At 30.6% G+C, this 18,610-nt stretch overlaps 2 protein-coding genes across 2 annotated transcripts; one reads left to right on the top strand and one right to left on the bottom strand.

Moving 5' to 3' along the window:
* LOC109357739 (30S ribosomal protein S6 alpha, chloroplastic-like) lies at positions 4,007-7,454 on the bottom strand. The gene is made up of 2 exons (XM_019601767.1): positions 7,095-7,454; positions 4,007-4,453 (listed from the first exon to the last, which is right to left on the bottom strand). Exons 1-2 carry the CDS (start codon positions 7,428-7,430, stop codon positions 4,214-4,216), a joined length of 576 nt encoding a protein of 191 aa, XP_019457312.1. The 5' UTR covers positions 7,431-7,454; the 3' UTR covers positions 4,007-4,213.
* LOC109358147 (protein JAZ13-like) lies at positions 13,732-14,892 on the top strand. The gene is made up of 3 exons (XM_019602223.1): positions 13,732-13,821; positions 14,077-14,161; positions 14,611-14,892. Exons 1-3 carry the CDS (start codon positions 13,751-13,753, stop codon positions 14,812-14,814), a joined length of 360 nt encoding a protein of 119 aa, XP_019457768.1. The 5' UTR covers positions 13,732-13,750; the 3' UTR covers positions 14,815-14,892.

An 18,610-nucleotide genomic window follows, 5' to 3' on the forward strand; every position in this document is an offset into this window, starting at 1 on the left:
AATGATCTTTTTATTAGCACTCCTTAAACTTTTTCATCGTTTGTAAATTGACATCTAATACTTCCATTAGTTTTTATAGAAATAATAGTGTGTTGTGCATAACATTATGTACAATGATCCCAACAATTATATATGACAAAGTTGGATATAATTTTTAGACTAAATGCACACTTTTTTCTTTCAATTTTGTTTACAAATAATACTTAAAAATTTAAAAAAACTCAATCCCAAAAATATTAAATATGAATCAATTTGATTATTTCTCGCACTTTTTATGACCACTGACACAAATTATTGTGATTAATATTATCGATCTTTGAATACTAGTTTGGACTTTTACTTTTCCAAGACTAAATTAGTACATGTGAAATTTTTTAAGAACTAAAGTGGATAGTCACTCTAATTTTTATATCAACAAAGTGTTAGTGAGTACAAGAGATATTAAAACCCATATAATCAAATTACACACCTCATGTTATAAGATGATCTATATTCATGCCACTGATACACTTGTTCTTTAGTATGAAGGTTGTCGGGCTGGAGTTATGGAATTTGGGAAATGGGTTGTTTGATTGATGCCTGAAGTTGGCATAAGAGCAGATGATAAAAAGATATTTTTACACTCAAGTTAGCATAAGGAGACATGTGTTTAAAGAGAATAGAATGTAAGAGTATAGGAAAGTAAGAAATGTGAAATTCTTTATGAGTGATCTCCTCTTATTTATAGAGGAGATGGACATGAAATATTCCCTAGCAAATGTTGTTGGCATGACCAACCATTTTGTCATATCGGGTCTATCCCAAACAAGCGTGAATTATTTTATCTCTTTGAGCGGCTCTGGCACATCCATACCATGTGATAACAACATGTTAGGGTGGTTGCCTTTGTTAGGATCATTTCTTGGATGAAAGTCCTTAACTTTTGGATGTGTGTTTAGGGTTTGATTTTAGTGCAGAATTTTGAATGTTGTGAAATTGAGATTAGATATGTGTTTGAGTAGATTTGGATAAAAGAAGATGGATTAAGGTATGGGTGGATGACGCCACAAACACTAGGTGTTTCATAAGCTTGCAAAATTTGCCACAAGAAATTGACTTTATTGATAAGAACGGTCTTGGTCCTACAAAAAAGTTAGGAGAAACTCACTAACTAGAAATTCAATTCCAAATAAAACTCAATTTATTCATGAATGAAAAAGCATACAAATAGCTTATGGTCGGCCCAAAAACGACTCCACGAATTAAGCAACATAAATATGCATAAGAAAACTAACTTAACATATGACTAGATTCAGTGAGTCTCCTAACTAAGCACATGTTTTCACCACTTGGTTTGCATTTGAAATTTGAATTCGCACGGCTAACATTGAGCTTGAACACGCCTACAATCTCTCCCACATGGATGGTAAGAGTTTGAATTCAATTTTGAACACTTGCATGACATCCCACACATGGAATCACACCTACCTTATCTTTCCCACATGGGTGGTAAGAATTTGAACACTCCCTCATGGCTAAAATCTCTTCCCCACATGGGTGGTAAGAGTTTGAATCATATTAGATAAGTTACACACGGCTAGGATCTCTCCCATATGAATAGTAAGAGTTTGAATTCAATTTTGAACATTTACACAACATTCCACACATGGAATCACGCCTACCTTACGTCTCCCACATTGGTTGTTAGAGTTTGAACACCTTCACAATACCCACACATCTACAACCTCTCTCTACATGGATGGTAAGAGTTTGAATCCAAATTGAACACTTCCATAAGCTTCCACACGCCTAGTACATGGTGGATATCACCATTTGGCCATTAAGTGGCCATAATTCATGCAAATTATATGAAATGTTCCCCCAAGCCAAAATTACATGACTTATTGGCATAAATAAAAATAATAACAAAAATACTAAAATCTCCCAAACTACCAATGAGAAAATAATTCTCACTTTATTGAAAAATAACTAAAAATGTCATAATTTCGCTCCAAGAATGTGGACTCCAAGTAGTTCTCCTACTTGTATAATTGCCATCCATAAAATCATAGGTTGCCCACTGGCTCACATCACTCTGACTGCTACAATGCTTTATCCAAGATGGTTGACTTATAACTTGTCCCAAATGTTGTAGCCATATTCTAGGTCCATTCTCATCGTATGGTAGGGGACGATGCACGATACAGACGACATAGTCAGTTCTATAACAGAGGTCTATGTAGTGTAGACGAAGTGATAATCTTATTCAGACAATGTGAAATTCCTATAGTAGAAGTATGTAATCCTATATATTGCCAACAAGACCCTCTCCTATCAAGTCGTCCTTTACTTAGCTAGGCCAACTATTTGAGCATGACTGACAACTGTATAAGTTGGACCTCTCTTGTCTGGCGTTTGACCAGGACCTATATAGATGTGGGTGGACATGATGTGCCCTTGAACCAGGATGAAAGAATATTTTTTATGGAGAATTATTTGAACTTTTTCTGAAAATAAAAATAAATTTCAAATTATTTATGAGTACCTTTGTACTAATGTTAATGTAAGGATAATAAATGTGTGATTATTAAATAAATTAAAGGGTCCTCTTAATGTGATCTATAGAACTCAAATAATTCAAGTTCCTGAAGGCGAACTTGTGGAGAAAGGCCCATTTTGTAATTAGATGTAGTTAATACCGGATTTTATTTCTTCATTCATGTTACAATCCTATGAATAGGATTACTCACTTTACATTTGGAAAAATCAAAAATAAAGTCACAAATTTTTTATTGTGTCTCTAAAGTATTATGGTATTAAGATCTTAGGCTCATGATCCCCATTTTTAGTAGAATTGATTGCCACTAATTCTCTTCAGCATATTTGCCTCTGTTTGTCATTGTCATTGAATTCTTATCATCCAGGTCAACCGTTTCTTTTGAGCTTGACTGAATTTGTTGTCCCTAGCTAGAAAAAAATAGATTACTGATGTTGGAGCACATCAACTTTTGTTATTATTTATGATTGGTCAACAAAATATATTCAAGTTAAAATTTAATAATTAAGTATTTTTCTAAATAATTACAAACAGTAACACATAAAGTGATACAGTTTTTGGGGCAAAAAAATGTTCACCCTAATAATTCATGAGACTCGGAATGTCTAATGATGATATATCATGGATTATTGATACTACTAAATGATTAGATTGCTCCAAAACTATCTTCACTTGTAAGAGAGTAAGAGTAATAATACTATATATGTTTCTCATGTATCATGTCACCTTTTTTACTAAATAAGACTTAAGTCAGTAGTGTGAATGATGATTGGAACTTGTGAGTATTTAAGAGTTAATAATAATTAATACATGAATGCCGAATGATTTGATAAAACTTAAGTCAGTAGTGTGAATGATGATTGGAATGCTGGAGACTATAACACTTTCATGGTTGTATAATAAATTTTAGTTTTACAATTCTTTCTACAATGATATAGTATAAATGAAAGATTAAATATTTAGTTGTCCAATACATTTTCCCTTGCCCTAAAGTTATAGTGGTCACTAGAAGTTCTGCTTGGTAAACATTGTACCCACACATTTCCTATGCTCTAGGGAGTTAGCACTATATATTCTATGCAAGGATATGACAGATCTCGTAAGGTGCAATGAGGGGATCCACTTATTCTAGGAGTAACTTAAAAAAACATAGTTTACATCTTAATCACTCATTCTAAGAACATCCAATGATTTAAATTAGTAAGTAGATCTGAACCATTAGATTTTCATAGAATGAACGACTAAACATCATGAAAGTAACATTTTCATATATTTGCGCTACTTCAAGACAATCATGCAACCTCTCGCATGGCGCGCAATTCAAGGTGGATTACCTATAGTTTTTCTTGATATCTCTCTACCTCTGCCGATCGGGCTACCCTGTATCTTATCAAATTCACTAAGGAGACTAAAATGGATAGAGTTAATCAGTGATATGGATTCAGTAAACAACTTAATACTAAAGATAACTTCAGCAACCATAGGTAACTTAATACTCAGACTCAGCATAATTCAAATGATAGTACCTGCATCCCTCTTATAATTACACCTCTCTTCAGGATACTTGAATCCAAACAAAAATGAACAGATACTAGATTAAAGCAAATACAGTTTCTATTTTCTTCTATCTCCCAACCATTTTTTTCTTCTGAAAACTACTACAGAGATTTAACCAGATTAATATTTCCTTTTCCTAATTTTGGAAGTCATCGATCGGATAACATCATCATCAGCTCGCAGTGTCTCCTCAAGAATGTTTATGGAATCAGGTTTAGTGAAGTATGTAAAGAGGAGATAAATACCATCTAAGTAATTGTTGGTTTCTCCTGCTTTGTTTTTCTTCTTGATGCTATATGCTAGTGGAATAACACCTCTGTTAAAAACCTCTACATACATGGCACCTCCAGCAACAAGCAGCTGCAAGCAGAAAAAGTTACATTCGTCAATAATTTCCAATAGAAAACTTTACAAGTGTTATTTCACATAATTCAAATGCACTCCTTCATGCATAGGGCTGGAAATGAGTCCCCATCTTGATTCCATAACAAGCGATTGAACTCGAAAGATCACTATGATTCAAGTATAGGGCTGGAAATGAGTCCCCGTCTTGATTCCATAACAAGCGATTGAACTCGAAAGATCACTATGACTCATGTATATGATCTCAACTTTTTTTTTACTTTCCCTAAATGTCCAATGTTTTTACAAGTAATAATTGAAGACAAAATTATCAAAATAAATTAAAACTTACACTCACTTTTACTGAGCTTTTCTTTAATATAATATTAAAAAATAAAATGGAGTAATAAATTTAAATTCAGATGGAAGATTGCTAAAAAACAGGAAATTGACATGTAGGATTTTATTGTTACAGTTTTAGAAAAGTCAATCAGTGCATCTAATGAATGTAATATATAACAAACCTGCCTTAGGAGCCCACTTGACAGACCTAGTTGGACGATAATGGGGAGAGGGGAAGGCTTCGGTACCAACACTCTGGTGAGATAACTCCCAAGCCTTCTCTTTATTACCCTAGCAAACAAACTCACAAGGAGACTCTACGAGACGACTTCACACAACACAGTAATATTGTTAGAAACATCCTAAGAATGACAAGGGAGTGAATAAGAGGGTTTTTGGGGTTAACTAGTCATGACCAAAAGTTTATAAAAACTAGGTAAGGTGGCAAAGCCCTCATAACCGAATTAAGGAAGAAAGACAATTTCCATTGGGTTTTGGTGGCTCAAGAAGCCTTTGAAAACCTTGAGAGATTAATGACTTCCTCTTTTTTCACAGATCTTCGGAGAGGAGAGTGACACATCTCGGAGGGGAATTGGATTGTCCTTATGCAGCAAAATAACAAGGAAAACATCTTGTTCGAATCTTCCTATCGCAAGGAAATTATAGCTCTCGTCCTTGCTTCCCAGCAATGGAGACCTTATCTTTTGGGGAGACATTTCCTAGTGTACACAGACCAAATAATAATGCCGAAACTCAATTTGATAAAACGAAAAGCATTATTGATGACCAAGTGTTAGGGTACTCTTTTTGACATTATTGATAAGCATGTACCAGAAAACAAGGCAGTTGGTGCCTTGTCCAGAATCCCTGAAGAAGGGGAGTTAAATGGGTTTATATATTTCCCATGTGGTTGGAACTTGGAAGGACAAGACTTAGTTCAGGAAGTGCGTCAGGATTCACACCTCCAGGGCATCATCTCAGACATGTAAGGGGATCCTAACTCTTGTGCCTGAAGAATCACTGTATAGTTTTCTTAGTTCTTCCTTTGCTTGTTTTAATCATATTATCTTCCATTTTTTCATTTTGTCTCACAGAAGCCCCTACTATCACGGTACAATCAGTTTTCTTCAAATAACAAAAGGTTTTCATCTATTTGGTAAAGAGGGGGCAAGCTCTCATTTTTGCATTGTTTTGAATACCTTTCACCAATCCTTATCTTTCTAGGTATCTTCTTTGATCCTAGGTTTTTATCTGACAAGCATACAACTACACCCATCAGCATGAGCCAAGTGGAACATTATTTTGTTATTTTGGTAGGAATAAATTTTAAAGATGCTACTAGTTATTTCAGGTAATTGTCACAGAATTGAAGCCCTCCTCATAGAATATTGTTAACTTGTCAATCAAGTTCTATTAATCCAACAACCAAGCCTTAGTCCTACTAGGTGGAGTCAGCTACATGAATCTAACGTCATAATCATTTCGCCTATGGTTTCCTAATCATTTCATTGATAAAGCATTGATCTCTAAAACTTCCCTAATCATTTCGCCTATGGTTTTTTTTGGGCTCCCTCCACCTCTAGAAATTTGACTAACCTCCATTTGGTCTACTCTCCTAACCAAGATTTCTAACAATCTCCTCCATGCATGTCCAAACCAAATAAGATGCAATTCTACCATCTTTTCTACAAATAGAAGCTACTCCAACTTTCTCCCTAATGCATTTACTTTTAACCTTATCTTGACTAATTTGTCAACTCAACCTTTCGACTTATAATTAATTATAATTATTTAATTATCACAGCTATATCAAACAAAATAATGCTCAAACTCCTCATACCTCATAGAGATTCAATAAAGTTTTATGTATCTGTCAATTGTCTAACACAACCTTCACCTTTTATCATTCGGACATATGACCAGCTATGTATAACATCAAGCTTAGAATGATCAGTGGTTGTCTCTACCAGTTGTCTTTACCATAATAATGCCAAAAGTCAATTTTTTTTTGGTTTCCCACAGGTATTCTCGCACTGGAGGTAATCCAGTCTCAGCCGGGAACATCCACAAGTACATGGGGCTTACTCTCCCAGCGAGCATTTTTTTCATCCACAAGACTCGAACCTGAGACGTTACTTAAGGGCAATCAAGCATGTACCACTTGAACCAAGGCCCGTTGGTTGCCGAAACTCAATTTGATAAAACGAAAAAAACATTAAAAAAAATATATGTTCAATTTGATTCACATTTAACCTTAACTTGAAAACAAACAAAGTCTTAATCTAAAAAAATCGAAGAGATAAAATAAAAAAGTTACCTCTTCGTATTTTTGAGTGAGTTGAAGTCGATGATCCTCAGTCAAATCAGGCCTCAAAACCGCCATTGTTTCATACTGTCTAAGTCCAGGTGGACATTGAAGCTCTTCCTTTTCCTCCACAGATTCAGAATTAGCGTCTTCGTCGGAACCAAACCCGCCTTCGAATAAGGAGCTAGAGAAGTCTAGGGTTTCCGCCATGGCAGTGAAGGTTTTCTTGTTACGGTTAGAGAATGATAATGATAATGATGATGATAAAGGTTTGAAGGAAAAGGTATGAATGTTGGGGACAAAAGGGTAATTTAAGAGAGGAATCGAAGTGAGTGAAAATGATGCCATTGATGAATTTCCACAGTGGTAATGGATTCTGATAAAACGAATTAGGGATAAGGGTTCTTCGCGGGCTTTTCTTAATATTTTATGGGAAAAGTGTTTATATATTATAAAATGTGTAGCGTAACGATGAGTTCAACCGAAAAATCGGTGAATCAACTATCATATTGATATAGTAAAATAATTATATTCATCATACAGTATATAAGAGTAAAAGTTGGAGTACGTCCTTTCATATTATTTGATAACCATACATGAAAGAGGAATTGGACACATTAAGCAATGAAACCACAATATAACGAGTAGACACGTAAAATAACAAAAAAAATTATTAATTTTGTTATTTATAAATCTATGGAATATTTGAAGAGAAAAAATATATACATCGATAATGTATGAGTTTTATATATTATTACTATATAATTTATCATTCATTTTCAATCATCATTGATTTTTTTAGAAAAATGTAATTCAAATAAATGGTGAATGATCTAATGAGTGTGGATAAATTTTTACATTGGAAGCGTATAGATATTACACTCATATTTGAAACAAATCCCGAAAATCTAATTTTATAATGCCATGTGAATGGCTAGAACATGTGTAAGGCTAACACAATAACGAAAGTTTCGTAAGGGAACTGAAGTAGGTTACTGCGAGACAAAAGATCTTCTTTCTAAAAGATTCGATTCGAAACTATGATATGTCAAAGGTCGCTCCCATCAATCCCACAAGCCTCTCATCACTTTCTATTCTCATTTGATCAGGACATCAAACAAAATAGAAAAACTAATAGTGGCTCTCAAGCACAAGTTTAGGTTTGGCCTCGGTGGAAAAATAAAAATGGAGATTGCCCCTTTCATTTTGGGGTGACAGTAGGAATGTTCCATTACTTTTTTCATTCTTTTCCCATAAAATCATCGTAGGGTATGAATAGAAACCTTTCACTACAAACGAATACTCCACAAGATCGAACTACACTCATGTTTCTCCTACGCCAAGTTGTCCTAATATCAGCTACAATAGATCATATAAGTCATTTTCGTTAATGGGTGTTGGTTCAAGTGATACATGTTTGATTCAGTCTATATGTAGCTCTTTCTGTGACACAACTCTCAATAAAAGATATCAATTGTTAGGACTTAAGCACATGAGGAGAGCTCAACTCAAAAGACAAGTCTATTAAGTTGAAGAGTCTCATGACTTAAGTACCACATTGAGTTTGTTATTCTTCTCAATGTAGAACTCCTCGTATAATGTTATCCCCATATCTATAGGATAGTTAATAGGTGTATTAATTGGTTTAATTTATTAGCTAACCTTAGTTGTAGCTTCCTTCACCACAATGTGCTACTTAGGGTGTTTGGGGAGATACATGTGAATGGATCATAGTCATTGTAAAAAAATGGAGAGGAACAATTACTAATGTCTAACAATTTACTTAGCTATTAAAAGTGTGACCCATACAAAGTACACCCTTTCTATTTATTTACAATGAAGATTTTGTCGTCACCATTGTACAAAAATATCCAAAGTATCAATTATTATCATCTAGCTATTAACTTTTGAGAGAAAAAAATTGTATTTAGTATTAGTGTATGAGTTTTATATATTGTTATTGTATCATCTACAATTCAAGTTTAATAATCACTGTCTCTTTAAGAAAATATAAATAAATGATAAATGATATAATGAGTATATATAAATCTTTATACTGATGATAGTGTATGAATATTATACTCAACTTTTAAAGGTGTGATTTGTTTAGTTTTTTTTAGAGAAAACATACTTATTTGATTTTCTTTATAAAATGATTAGTTAGTTGATTTTGTTCGGACATTTTTCCATTTTTTTTTTGTTTAACCAAGGATATCCTTTACCATATAGCTAAGGAACTAATTTTTTCAGATATGATTATTCCCTAACAAATGTTGCTCTTAGAAACGTTTTTTTTTCACCCGATATATAAAAGAATTATATTGTGGGAGTGGTATTCCACAAGCAATTTTTTTTGAAGAAAAGGTAAAACAAATTAAATTTGGCTTATAGTACACCACTTGTGATGGGGAATGCAATAATAAGGCAACACATTACACACTCATTTTCTCATGGCACATGAATTATGTCTAGAGAATCTCACGTGTCACATGTCACGTGGCACATAGGTACCTTTTCTTTTTCAGCATGAGCATGGATTAAATAAAACCATGTGGTATACCTAGTTTGGGTAGCTTTTTTTGCTAATATTATATGACTTCATACAACACAAGAATATCACATTAGTCTCACTTTCCTTTATATCTACCTTGTGTGTCCACACCTACACATACATTATACCCTCTATCAAATGGTCGATATTACCAACGGGGTGTTGGTTCAAGTGGTACATGTTTGATTCTCCTTAAGTAAGAACCCGAGTTCGAGTCTTGTGGATGGAAAAAATGTCCGTTGGGAGAGTTAGCCCCGCGTACCTGTGAATGTTCCCAGCTCGGACATGATTGCCTCTAGTGCGAGATACTTGTGGGAAACAAAAAAAATGGTCGATATTCGTTTTTGCGAGTTAGTTTTAGAAGGATAATAAAATGAATAAAAAAATTGAAATCATAAAAAATACCCTTGAGATAATATGACTCTCAAACTTTTTATTTCTCTTCACATCTAAAAATCATTCTCAAACCCTAAAAAAAGCTTTATATTATATTATTCTTACATTTTTTATTATTTTTTCTCTTTTTATTTTTTCTTTATTTCCTATCATGTCACCAATCACATCCTCTTTATTAAAAAAAAAAGTGGTGTAGGACAATTATTTTTAAAATGGAAAAGAGATAATTTAATTTAGCAACCACAACAAGCAAATCAAATTTTGATGTGTAGTTGGTGGTTACGTGGTGGTTGTGGCTACAAAGAAACTATATTACATTTTAAGGAAGAACCTTTTTAACAATGTTGGGTTTATTAGGTACTTTATTATAAAGGTAAGATTTTGGTAATGATTGGTATCTTTAGGGGATACAAATTTGGCTTTCTTAAATTGATCTTTGTATACTTAGAGTTTATTAAAATGATGGATTGGACCGAGATCATTTTCAGTATTAGAGAGTGAAACGATGTTTTTATATATAATTTTAAGAGTAAAAAATAAAAATGACATTTTACTATAAAATAAAAGGATATAAATATCTTTATATTTTATTTTTTCTTTAATTTTACACATCATTTTCATATTCGGTATTGAGAGTATTTTTCAAAATCTAGTGTAATAAGAATCTTACATGAATTTCTTATTTTCAAAACTCAAATTAAGACAAGAAAGTGATGCTAGGATTATGTGGGGCCAATTTCTTTTATTTAGTCACACTCGTCACATCACTTCTATATATATCATAACCATAAGTTGATAATTATAAAACTACTTAAATAAATATTTTCCTAAAAAGTCTAGGAAGATAAAACAAAATCTTACATATAGCTTAGTTTTTATACCATTTACCAAAAAATAAAATATAGCAAAGTGAAAAATTACGAAAGTAACTCTGTTGAACATTGAGATTTATTGTTTATAATTAGTTTCATTTTATTTGAATTTATTTATAATTTATGTTTATTTTGTTAGTTATTATTTTATTATTTAATATAATTTTTGTATATAATATATTATATAGGCAAAAGTTTTTACAACCAGTAAGATAGTAATAACTCAAACTATATCTAACAAGGTAACAATAAATAATCGATATACTCAAATAAAATAAAATAAACTTAATTGTATAAAATATGATGCTCTATTGATCTAAATATTGTACAACAATTCAAAACCACACCTCAAAAAACATTTCTTCCCTTTTTAATGATTAACGGTCATTTTATTGTTGGAAATTGGAATAGGCACATCATGATATTTCCTTAATTTATTTCAAATGAAACTTGAATACCTCAAATTCAGCCTTTTGGAAAGCAATATTATTTAGAAATATTATGGTTATTAATCGAATTACAAAATCTAATATTGAGAAATAAAAAATATAATTATACATATTAATTAAATAAAAAATAATATTTGAAAAAATATTTAGAAATATTAGGTAATTAATTATTATTGTTGTAATAAAATTAGTCTTGAAAGGAGAATGATGATGTAATGCTCATGTTTAGTGTTTCATGAGTATCAACCGTTGTATGAAATATATGAAGCCTGTAAAATCAGAATAATGATATAATAATTATGCATCAAAGTCATAAGTCTCGACACGTTAATCTAGTGGTGTAAGACTTTACTATATCTTTATTGTTGGAATATGGTTTGTTGAAAACCATAAGTGAAATTTTTTAAATGTGAAATCTAAAAAACTCATAAATCTCACATAGAAGAGTTTTGAAATAATCAACTCACAAATCCCACATCGGAGAGATGAAGAACTTGAAAAAAAATTCATGTTATAAATAAAAGCATCATCCCTTCATATTTTTTCGCCCCAAGTTGAATACGCTTTCATTCAGCTTTTTCTTTCTCCCTCATAATATTTGCCGATACATTTCCGGCAAACTTCTCCCCATTTCTTTTCGTGGCACTAAGAATTTCGAGAACTGACTCTGATAGTCAGTATTGAAGGAAAAGAATTGATACATATTGTCATATTCTGGGCATTTTGAGAACTAATAGTGGTAGTCTGCTTGTATATTTTGGGCAGTGTCACGAAACGTCTTAAAGAGTGCGACCTGGTTGTGACTCATCCAATAAATATTATTTTGTGTCATTTATAATTGTTGCAAGTACAGTAACAACATTTATAATGATAAAATATCAAAAATTTAATATCTACGAGGGACAACTACCTCAAGAAGATAGAATACCCTTTGTAATACAAAAAAGTGATAAGTCTAACGAGTCTTAATTTTTGTGGATGCACCCAAAAAAAATTGAATACCCCTCGTACTCCCATATAATGTTCACTTACATTAGAAAAAACAAAGAGCAATTAATGTTCTCTTCAATTAATAAAAAATATTAACTTAGAAGTTTTTGATATAAAAAAATTATTAACTTAGAGCAATTAATGTTGTCTTCTTCATTATTAACATAATCTTCACTTTCATTAATATAAACTAAGCCAGAAATTTTAGCTCTTGAGACTTTCTAGAGTGTTAAGATAAAAATATTCTAAATTATATTTTTATGAGAAAACTACACTAAATTATGACTGAAGGTGCTACAGTAATGATGTGGAGAAGTAATTGTAAAAACCTGTTCGTGAATGAGAAAAAAGAAAATAATTCCACAAATATTTTTTATAAAAAAAAGACCTGATTAAAAGTCATTTTCATATGCTGATTAAAAAAAGTGCTTTTACATATTTAAATTTGTGGTTTTATAAATGAGCAAGAACTCTAGCAAATTAATCTTTGAAATATTTTAATCAATTCCACAATACTAAAATAGATTCAAAATCAAAACCTATATCATAGTCATATTTCTTTAAGTATTTAATTTGGAAGTTTAAATAAAAGTTTTTACTTTACAATTTCTTCTTTCTAATCACACACAAACTCATAAAACACCTACTTTTGATGAAAATAATTACTTACATCCCACCAATAATAAGCATCAATTAGAAATAGTTCATTGACATTTCGGTATATTGATATGTTAAAATTTATATTAATTCTCTAATAATATTAACACTTTTGTAGATATAGACACAACTGACCGAACTAATTCGTTAATAAATTCTATTATTTTCTTCACTTCTATTTGCATTTTTATGATCAACATTACGCATCGATTACTTCTGCTCCACCAACATAAACATATAAAAACACTTTGGTATGAAAATAATAGAAAAGAGAGAAGAAAAAATGTTGTGATTTTAGCAAAATATGAATTCCAACACGTGAAAGAAGAGGAAAACAAAAGAGACATAATGCATTAGGTGTGATTACACATAGAAAGCAAAATTTCCAAATTGGGTAATTTCCACTTGTAAAGAGCAAGCAAATATAGGTGACAAGAAATAGAAACCACGTGAAAATACACATTTATGTTACTCTAACATTAATTGTTTCTCAATACACATGTACATAAACTAATGAGAGCTACAACCCTATACAAAAGTTTTTGACATGTGTAACTCATTTCCCACGTGTGTAACTCATTCAACTTTTCTTTTTAGATATTTTTTAATTTGTTCCAATTCATCACTTTCTTTTTCTTCCTTCCAACACCTATATAACAACCTTAAAATCTATGTCCATTTTGTATTAACAAAGTTTGTGTCATTTGTTTATGTTTCTTGGTTTTGATCAAGTTAAATATTTGAATTATTATTATGAAGAGAAATTGCACTTTGGATCTTCATTTTCATTCTTCATCTAGTTACTCACTCTCTCATAATTCAATGTAAGAATCTTGGAATTTTTTTATTAAAAAAATTATTATTTGTTCATTCTTTCACAATTACAATAGTGATTGTTCTTACTAATACATCGTGTTTATCGTAATTGTGGAAGAATCAAGTTATCGTAGTTTTCGAAATAATAATACTAGGATCGATCGTAATTGCGGTTGCAGAATACAATTTTAAAACAACAACGAATGGGATTATTCTTGCATTGTGTTTGGTCTTACTCTTCTTTTTCAATAACAATTTTATAGGAATGAGCCTTTGAACATAAGCAAGCAATTTCTTCATGCCATTCTTCATAAAAGAAGCCATACATTAGACATAACAGAACTTCAGGTATGCATGGTGGTAAATTTCTTCGTTCATAATTTCTTTTTATTTTTGCAATAGATTACTATCACTTTTAAATAATAATTTAGATTATTTTATATTAGAGCTACTAAACATTAAGATGCTTCAAAAAATTCTCTATAAAAAATATTTATGCTAGAGAGAGTGATTTTCCATATATTTTGTTGCATATAATAATACTAGTTTATGATTAAAGAACTTCAATAGTAATGTATACATAATATCAAATTAAAAGTAACCTTCCCTTTATAATTAAAAGCATGTAACTTTTTTTTTATAAGAGCAACAATATCTAATTAAGTTTTCTTTAGTATCTTAGATTAAAATGAAAAGGGATTAAATTTCATGTATAGTTCTCAAGATAGAATAAAAAATTTTGGGTTTCAATAAAAAGTTGAATAAAATCATAATCTAAAACTTATAATTACATGCAGGCAAGAATGATAATTTGGTTAGCAAATCAAGAAATGGAAGAAATTAAGAATGGTGGAAGAAGAAGAAATTCAATACCATTACTTTCATTGCAACTTCATGCATTATTAATGCATCTACCACAAGGGATTTCAATAAAGAAATCCATTGGGAGTTTTCTTGAGAAGAGAAAGAAAAGATTTCAAACTCACAATGAAACAAATTAGTAAAAATATGAATCAATTTATACCCTTTGAGGGACCTAAGTCTATTATTGAGTATTTTGTCTTATATGCTTTTTCTATGAATGAATTTGTATGAGTTACATGTTCTTATGTTGTTATTGTTGTTGTTGTAAGGTAGTACATTCTTAAATGAATAAGAACAACTCTTGTGGTCCACTACAACACTATCTAACAACTAAAGTATAGGTAGTTGAAATTGACATAAATATTCTCTCGTAAAATTAAAAAAATGGGTATATATTAAAGTAATATTTATCAACGAGCATTGGTTCAATTGGTACATGTTTGATTCCCCTTAAGTAAGAACTCGGGTTCGAGTCTTGTAGATGGAAAAAATGTCCATTGGGATAATTAGCCTCACATACATGTGGATGTTCCTGGCTCGGACAAGATTGTCTTCAGTGCGAGGATACATGTGGGAAACAGAAAAGAAAGTAATATTTGATGGCACCATTTTTTTATTGTGGTATAGGAGATATTATAATATGGTTATGAAAAATGAATTGTACAATCTGGTTTAACTGAAAAAGGATGAATTGGTTCTCATATAGATATACTATAATAATTCACTATTAGTTATAATTGATTATAATAATCGATTTTCATTTAACTCGTATTAACCATATTAATCGGTTATCATTTAAAATTACCAAAATGTCTTTGTTGGAAATTCTAACACTATTATACTTCTAAAATATTATCTGTTACTAAGTAATATATTTTATTTTAAAAATTGTATAAATAAAATTATTTTTTATCATTATTGTACGAAATAAGCAATAATGTAAGCACTAGGGTCAATATTATAAATAGAATTTCCTCTTTGTCTGTGGCTGTCGAATACGTCAACCACTCAACCAAATCTTAAATGTAATATAGTTTAATATACATATATAGTCAATATTATTTATTATTTTTGTTTAAAAATTAATAATAAAAGAATAGTGTCAGAGTTTTATAATGTTAATATATTATTTATTGTTCATATTTAATTATTTTTTACTTTTAAATATAACTAATACAAATAAATAGTGAAAGGTGCAATAATTATGTATATATTTTTACACTAATATCAAATAGATATTCCCCTTTTGATATATACATATTAGATATAATATAATCTTTAGTACTCAATATGTGCAAATATGATTAGATATTTGTGATATCAAAACAAAAAGAGATCTCACTAGAAGAGTATAGTAAAATTAAGAAGTCCATCTATTATGTTAATTATATATTTTTTCATATTGGTCACTACTATAAAAAAAGTAGTTTAATCCCAATTGTTTAAACTTTTAATTCCGATATTAAAAGTTTGAAAATTAAGATACATGTTGTTTTGAAAAATACAAAACCAATATAAACAAAATTGTCCATCAACATTGTTATCTATAACAATGATCACATAATCATTTAAAAATGTTATTTACATTTATTTTTAAATCTTAATTATTCAAATAAGATTCAATTGTTAATGTTATCATTTGAGTCACGTCATATGCATCGATGGAAATTATATGTCCCAATTTCGATGTCTTATTATGTTCCAAGCCAATTGAGAGTTGCCACATATTTAAAAAGAAAAAACATAAAAGCAAAAAACAACTTTTTTATATTATTTGATAAAATTTGATTGACTTGAAACATAGAGATAAGAATATTTGGGAATAGAAGATCTCTATTTCATATACATCTATATATAATCATTCGTATTAATCACTTTATAACATAGAACACTCTAGATGAGTGTTAAATTTTTGTATATGACAGTAATGTAAATAAATAAAAAAGTCTTAATGAAATGCATAAATTTGAAGATGGAAAAGTTTGGTGATGGACAATGAAATTAGTAAAAAAAATGGAAGAATAATTTTCACAAGTTTTTCAATAATGGTCATGATTCCTTGTTTTATAGTAGACTAAACGCGAAAGATGACGATCAAGTTTATGCATTTATGGTAAAAGTTGGGAGCTAGAGGTGAAACAAATTTTGAAAACGATGAAAAATAACAAAGAAGTTGAATCAAATAAGATTTGTAATATTCAATGAGATCAAGGCATTAGTTGACTCACTAAGTTATTTAATAGGAATATGAGGTCTAAAATAATGTTAGATGAGTGGAGGAGAACCCTTTTTGTCCATAATTTTTTTAAGCACGGGATATATACAAAATTGTACAAACTATATGGAGAGTTGAGTTCATGTGTCATACTATAACATTATGAAAGAAGATAATTGAACAAAGGTTGAGACAAAAAAACATGTATGTATGATGTAGTTAACATCGGTGTGAGAACAATATGAGGTCTCGAAAGATTTCCATTTTGTCGTGGAAATTCGCCAATGGTCAACATTGAACATCTACATGTTTATAATGGTATTGGATATGTTTACTAAACATATACAAGAATTGGTGCTACAATGCATACTTTGTTGCTCATGATATTGTCCTAGCTAAAGAATCGAGAGTTATTAAATGGGAAGTTAGACATGTGCAGACAAGCTTTAGAAATATATGGCTTTTATATAAGTCAAAGTAAGACGAAGTGTGTATATAATATTTAGCAAGAGGCAAACAAATTTTACTATAGATATAAAAGATTTGAAATCATATTATATCACAAGTCACTAGATTTAATTGTCTTATGTCAATCATATAACACAAAAGAAAAACGGAGGGAGATGTGCATCATAAGATTTAAGTGTGGTAGATAAAGAAGAGTGCACCAAATATCGTATGTGATAAAAATGTGTTACTCAAACTTATCATTAGCAATTTGGGCTATGCTCATGGGGCTCGCTCGCCCGCACGTTTTGGATGGACAAGACATGAAAAATGTGTTCATCCACCCTAAAATGCTCGTCCAACATGCCCTTTTTGCTCACGGGCATTTCAAACGAGTAGACATGGCATCCACGGGCAACAATGAATACTGCAATAAGAGATTTGATGGTTAAGTATGACAAGAGTGACTTTGTTCTCACCACTTGAGTACAATATAGCAATTCTCCAAAATATAATATGTTATCAATTAACTACATGTCCAATTTATGCAAAACAATGTATTATCTTTTATGTTTTGAATCACACTATTACATTGTGTATCCATGTTATCTCAAGTATGATAATATGAATATTGCAATGTTTCAGCACTAAAATAAAAAGTAAGAGACAATATATAATATCTTACAATGTTCTGTGCAATAGATTATTTTAGTTTTTTTTTAATTTAGGGCAGCCCGCAAGCCCATGTTTAGGGTGGGCTGGACATGATATTTAATGCCCTATTTAAAAACGGGCATACCCATGCAGCCCTAATTTTGGTGGGCATTGTATGAACATGAGCAGGGCAGCCCTAATTGTCGATACTACTCAAACTTAAGGATACGTTAACACCACAACTATAAAGTCCACAATGTTAGAGGTTGGACATTGACAATATTTGTCAACAAGAGAATATATACTCAACACAACAGAGATGAGGATACCATGTTGGAATAGTTTGATGAGCAAATACATAAACAAAATTGGATTATGAATGAATGTGTTAGGTGATTTAAATATGTCAAGATGAGATTAAAGCTCTAGTAAAATAAAGAAAATAGATCAAATGAAGATTAATCGAATTTTGAAAAGTAAAAGAAAACCAATAAACTATAGGTAAAACAATTATAAATGATTTATAATATTTTATCAATAAATGTAATTCATGATAAAATATTATTACACAATTCCATTTAAGTATCTAATCTCACCTTCATTATTGTTATTGATAC

This window comes from Lupinus angustifolius, chromosome LG10 (genome assembly GCF_001865875.1).
Source record: "Lupinus angustifolius cultivar Tanjil chromosome LG10, LupAngTanjil_v1.0, whole genome shotgun sequence".
Taxonomy (NCBI): Eukaryota; Viridiplantae; Streptophyta; class Magnoliopsida; order Fabales; family Fabaceae; genus Lupinus; species Lupinus angustifolius.

Coding starts and splice junctions, on each gene's coding strand:
- LOC109357739 (XM_019601767.1), bottom strand. CDS start 7,430: ATGGCATCATTTTCACTCACTTCGATTCCTCTCTTAAATTACCCTTTT. Junction 4,454..7,094: donor TCACTCAAAAATACGAAGAG/GTAACTTTTTTA, acceptor TTCTGCTTGCAG/CTGCTTGTTGCTGGAGGTGC.
- LOC109358147 (XM_019602223.1), top strand. CDS start 13,751: ATGAAGAGAAATTGCACTTTGGATCTTCATTTTCATTCTTCATCTAGT. Junction 13,822..14,076: donor TCACTCTCTCATAATTCAAT/GTAAGAATCTTG, acceptor ACAATTTTATAG/GAATGAGCCTTTGAACATAA. Junction 14,162..14,610: donor TAGACATAACAGAACTTCAG/GTATGCATGGTG, acceptor AATTACATGCAG/GCAAGAATGATAATTTGGTT.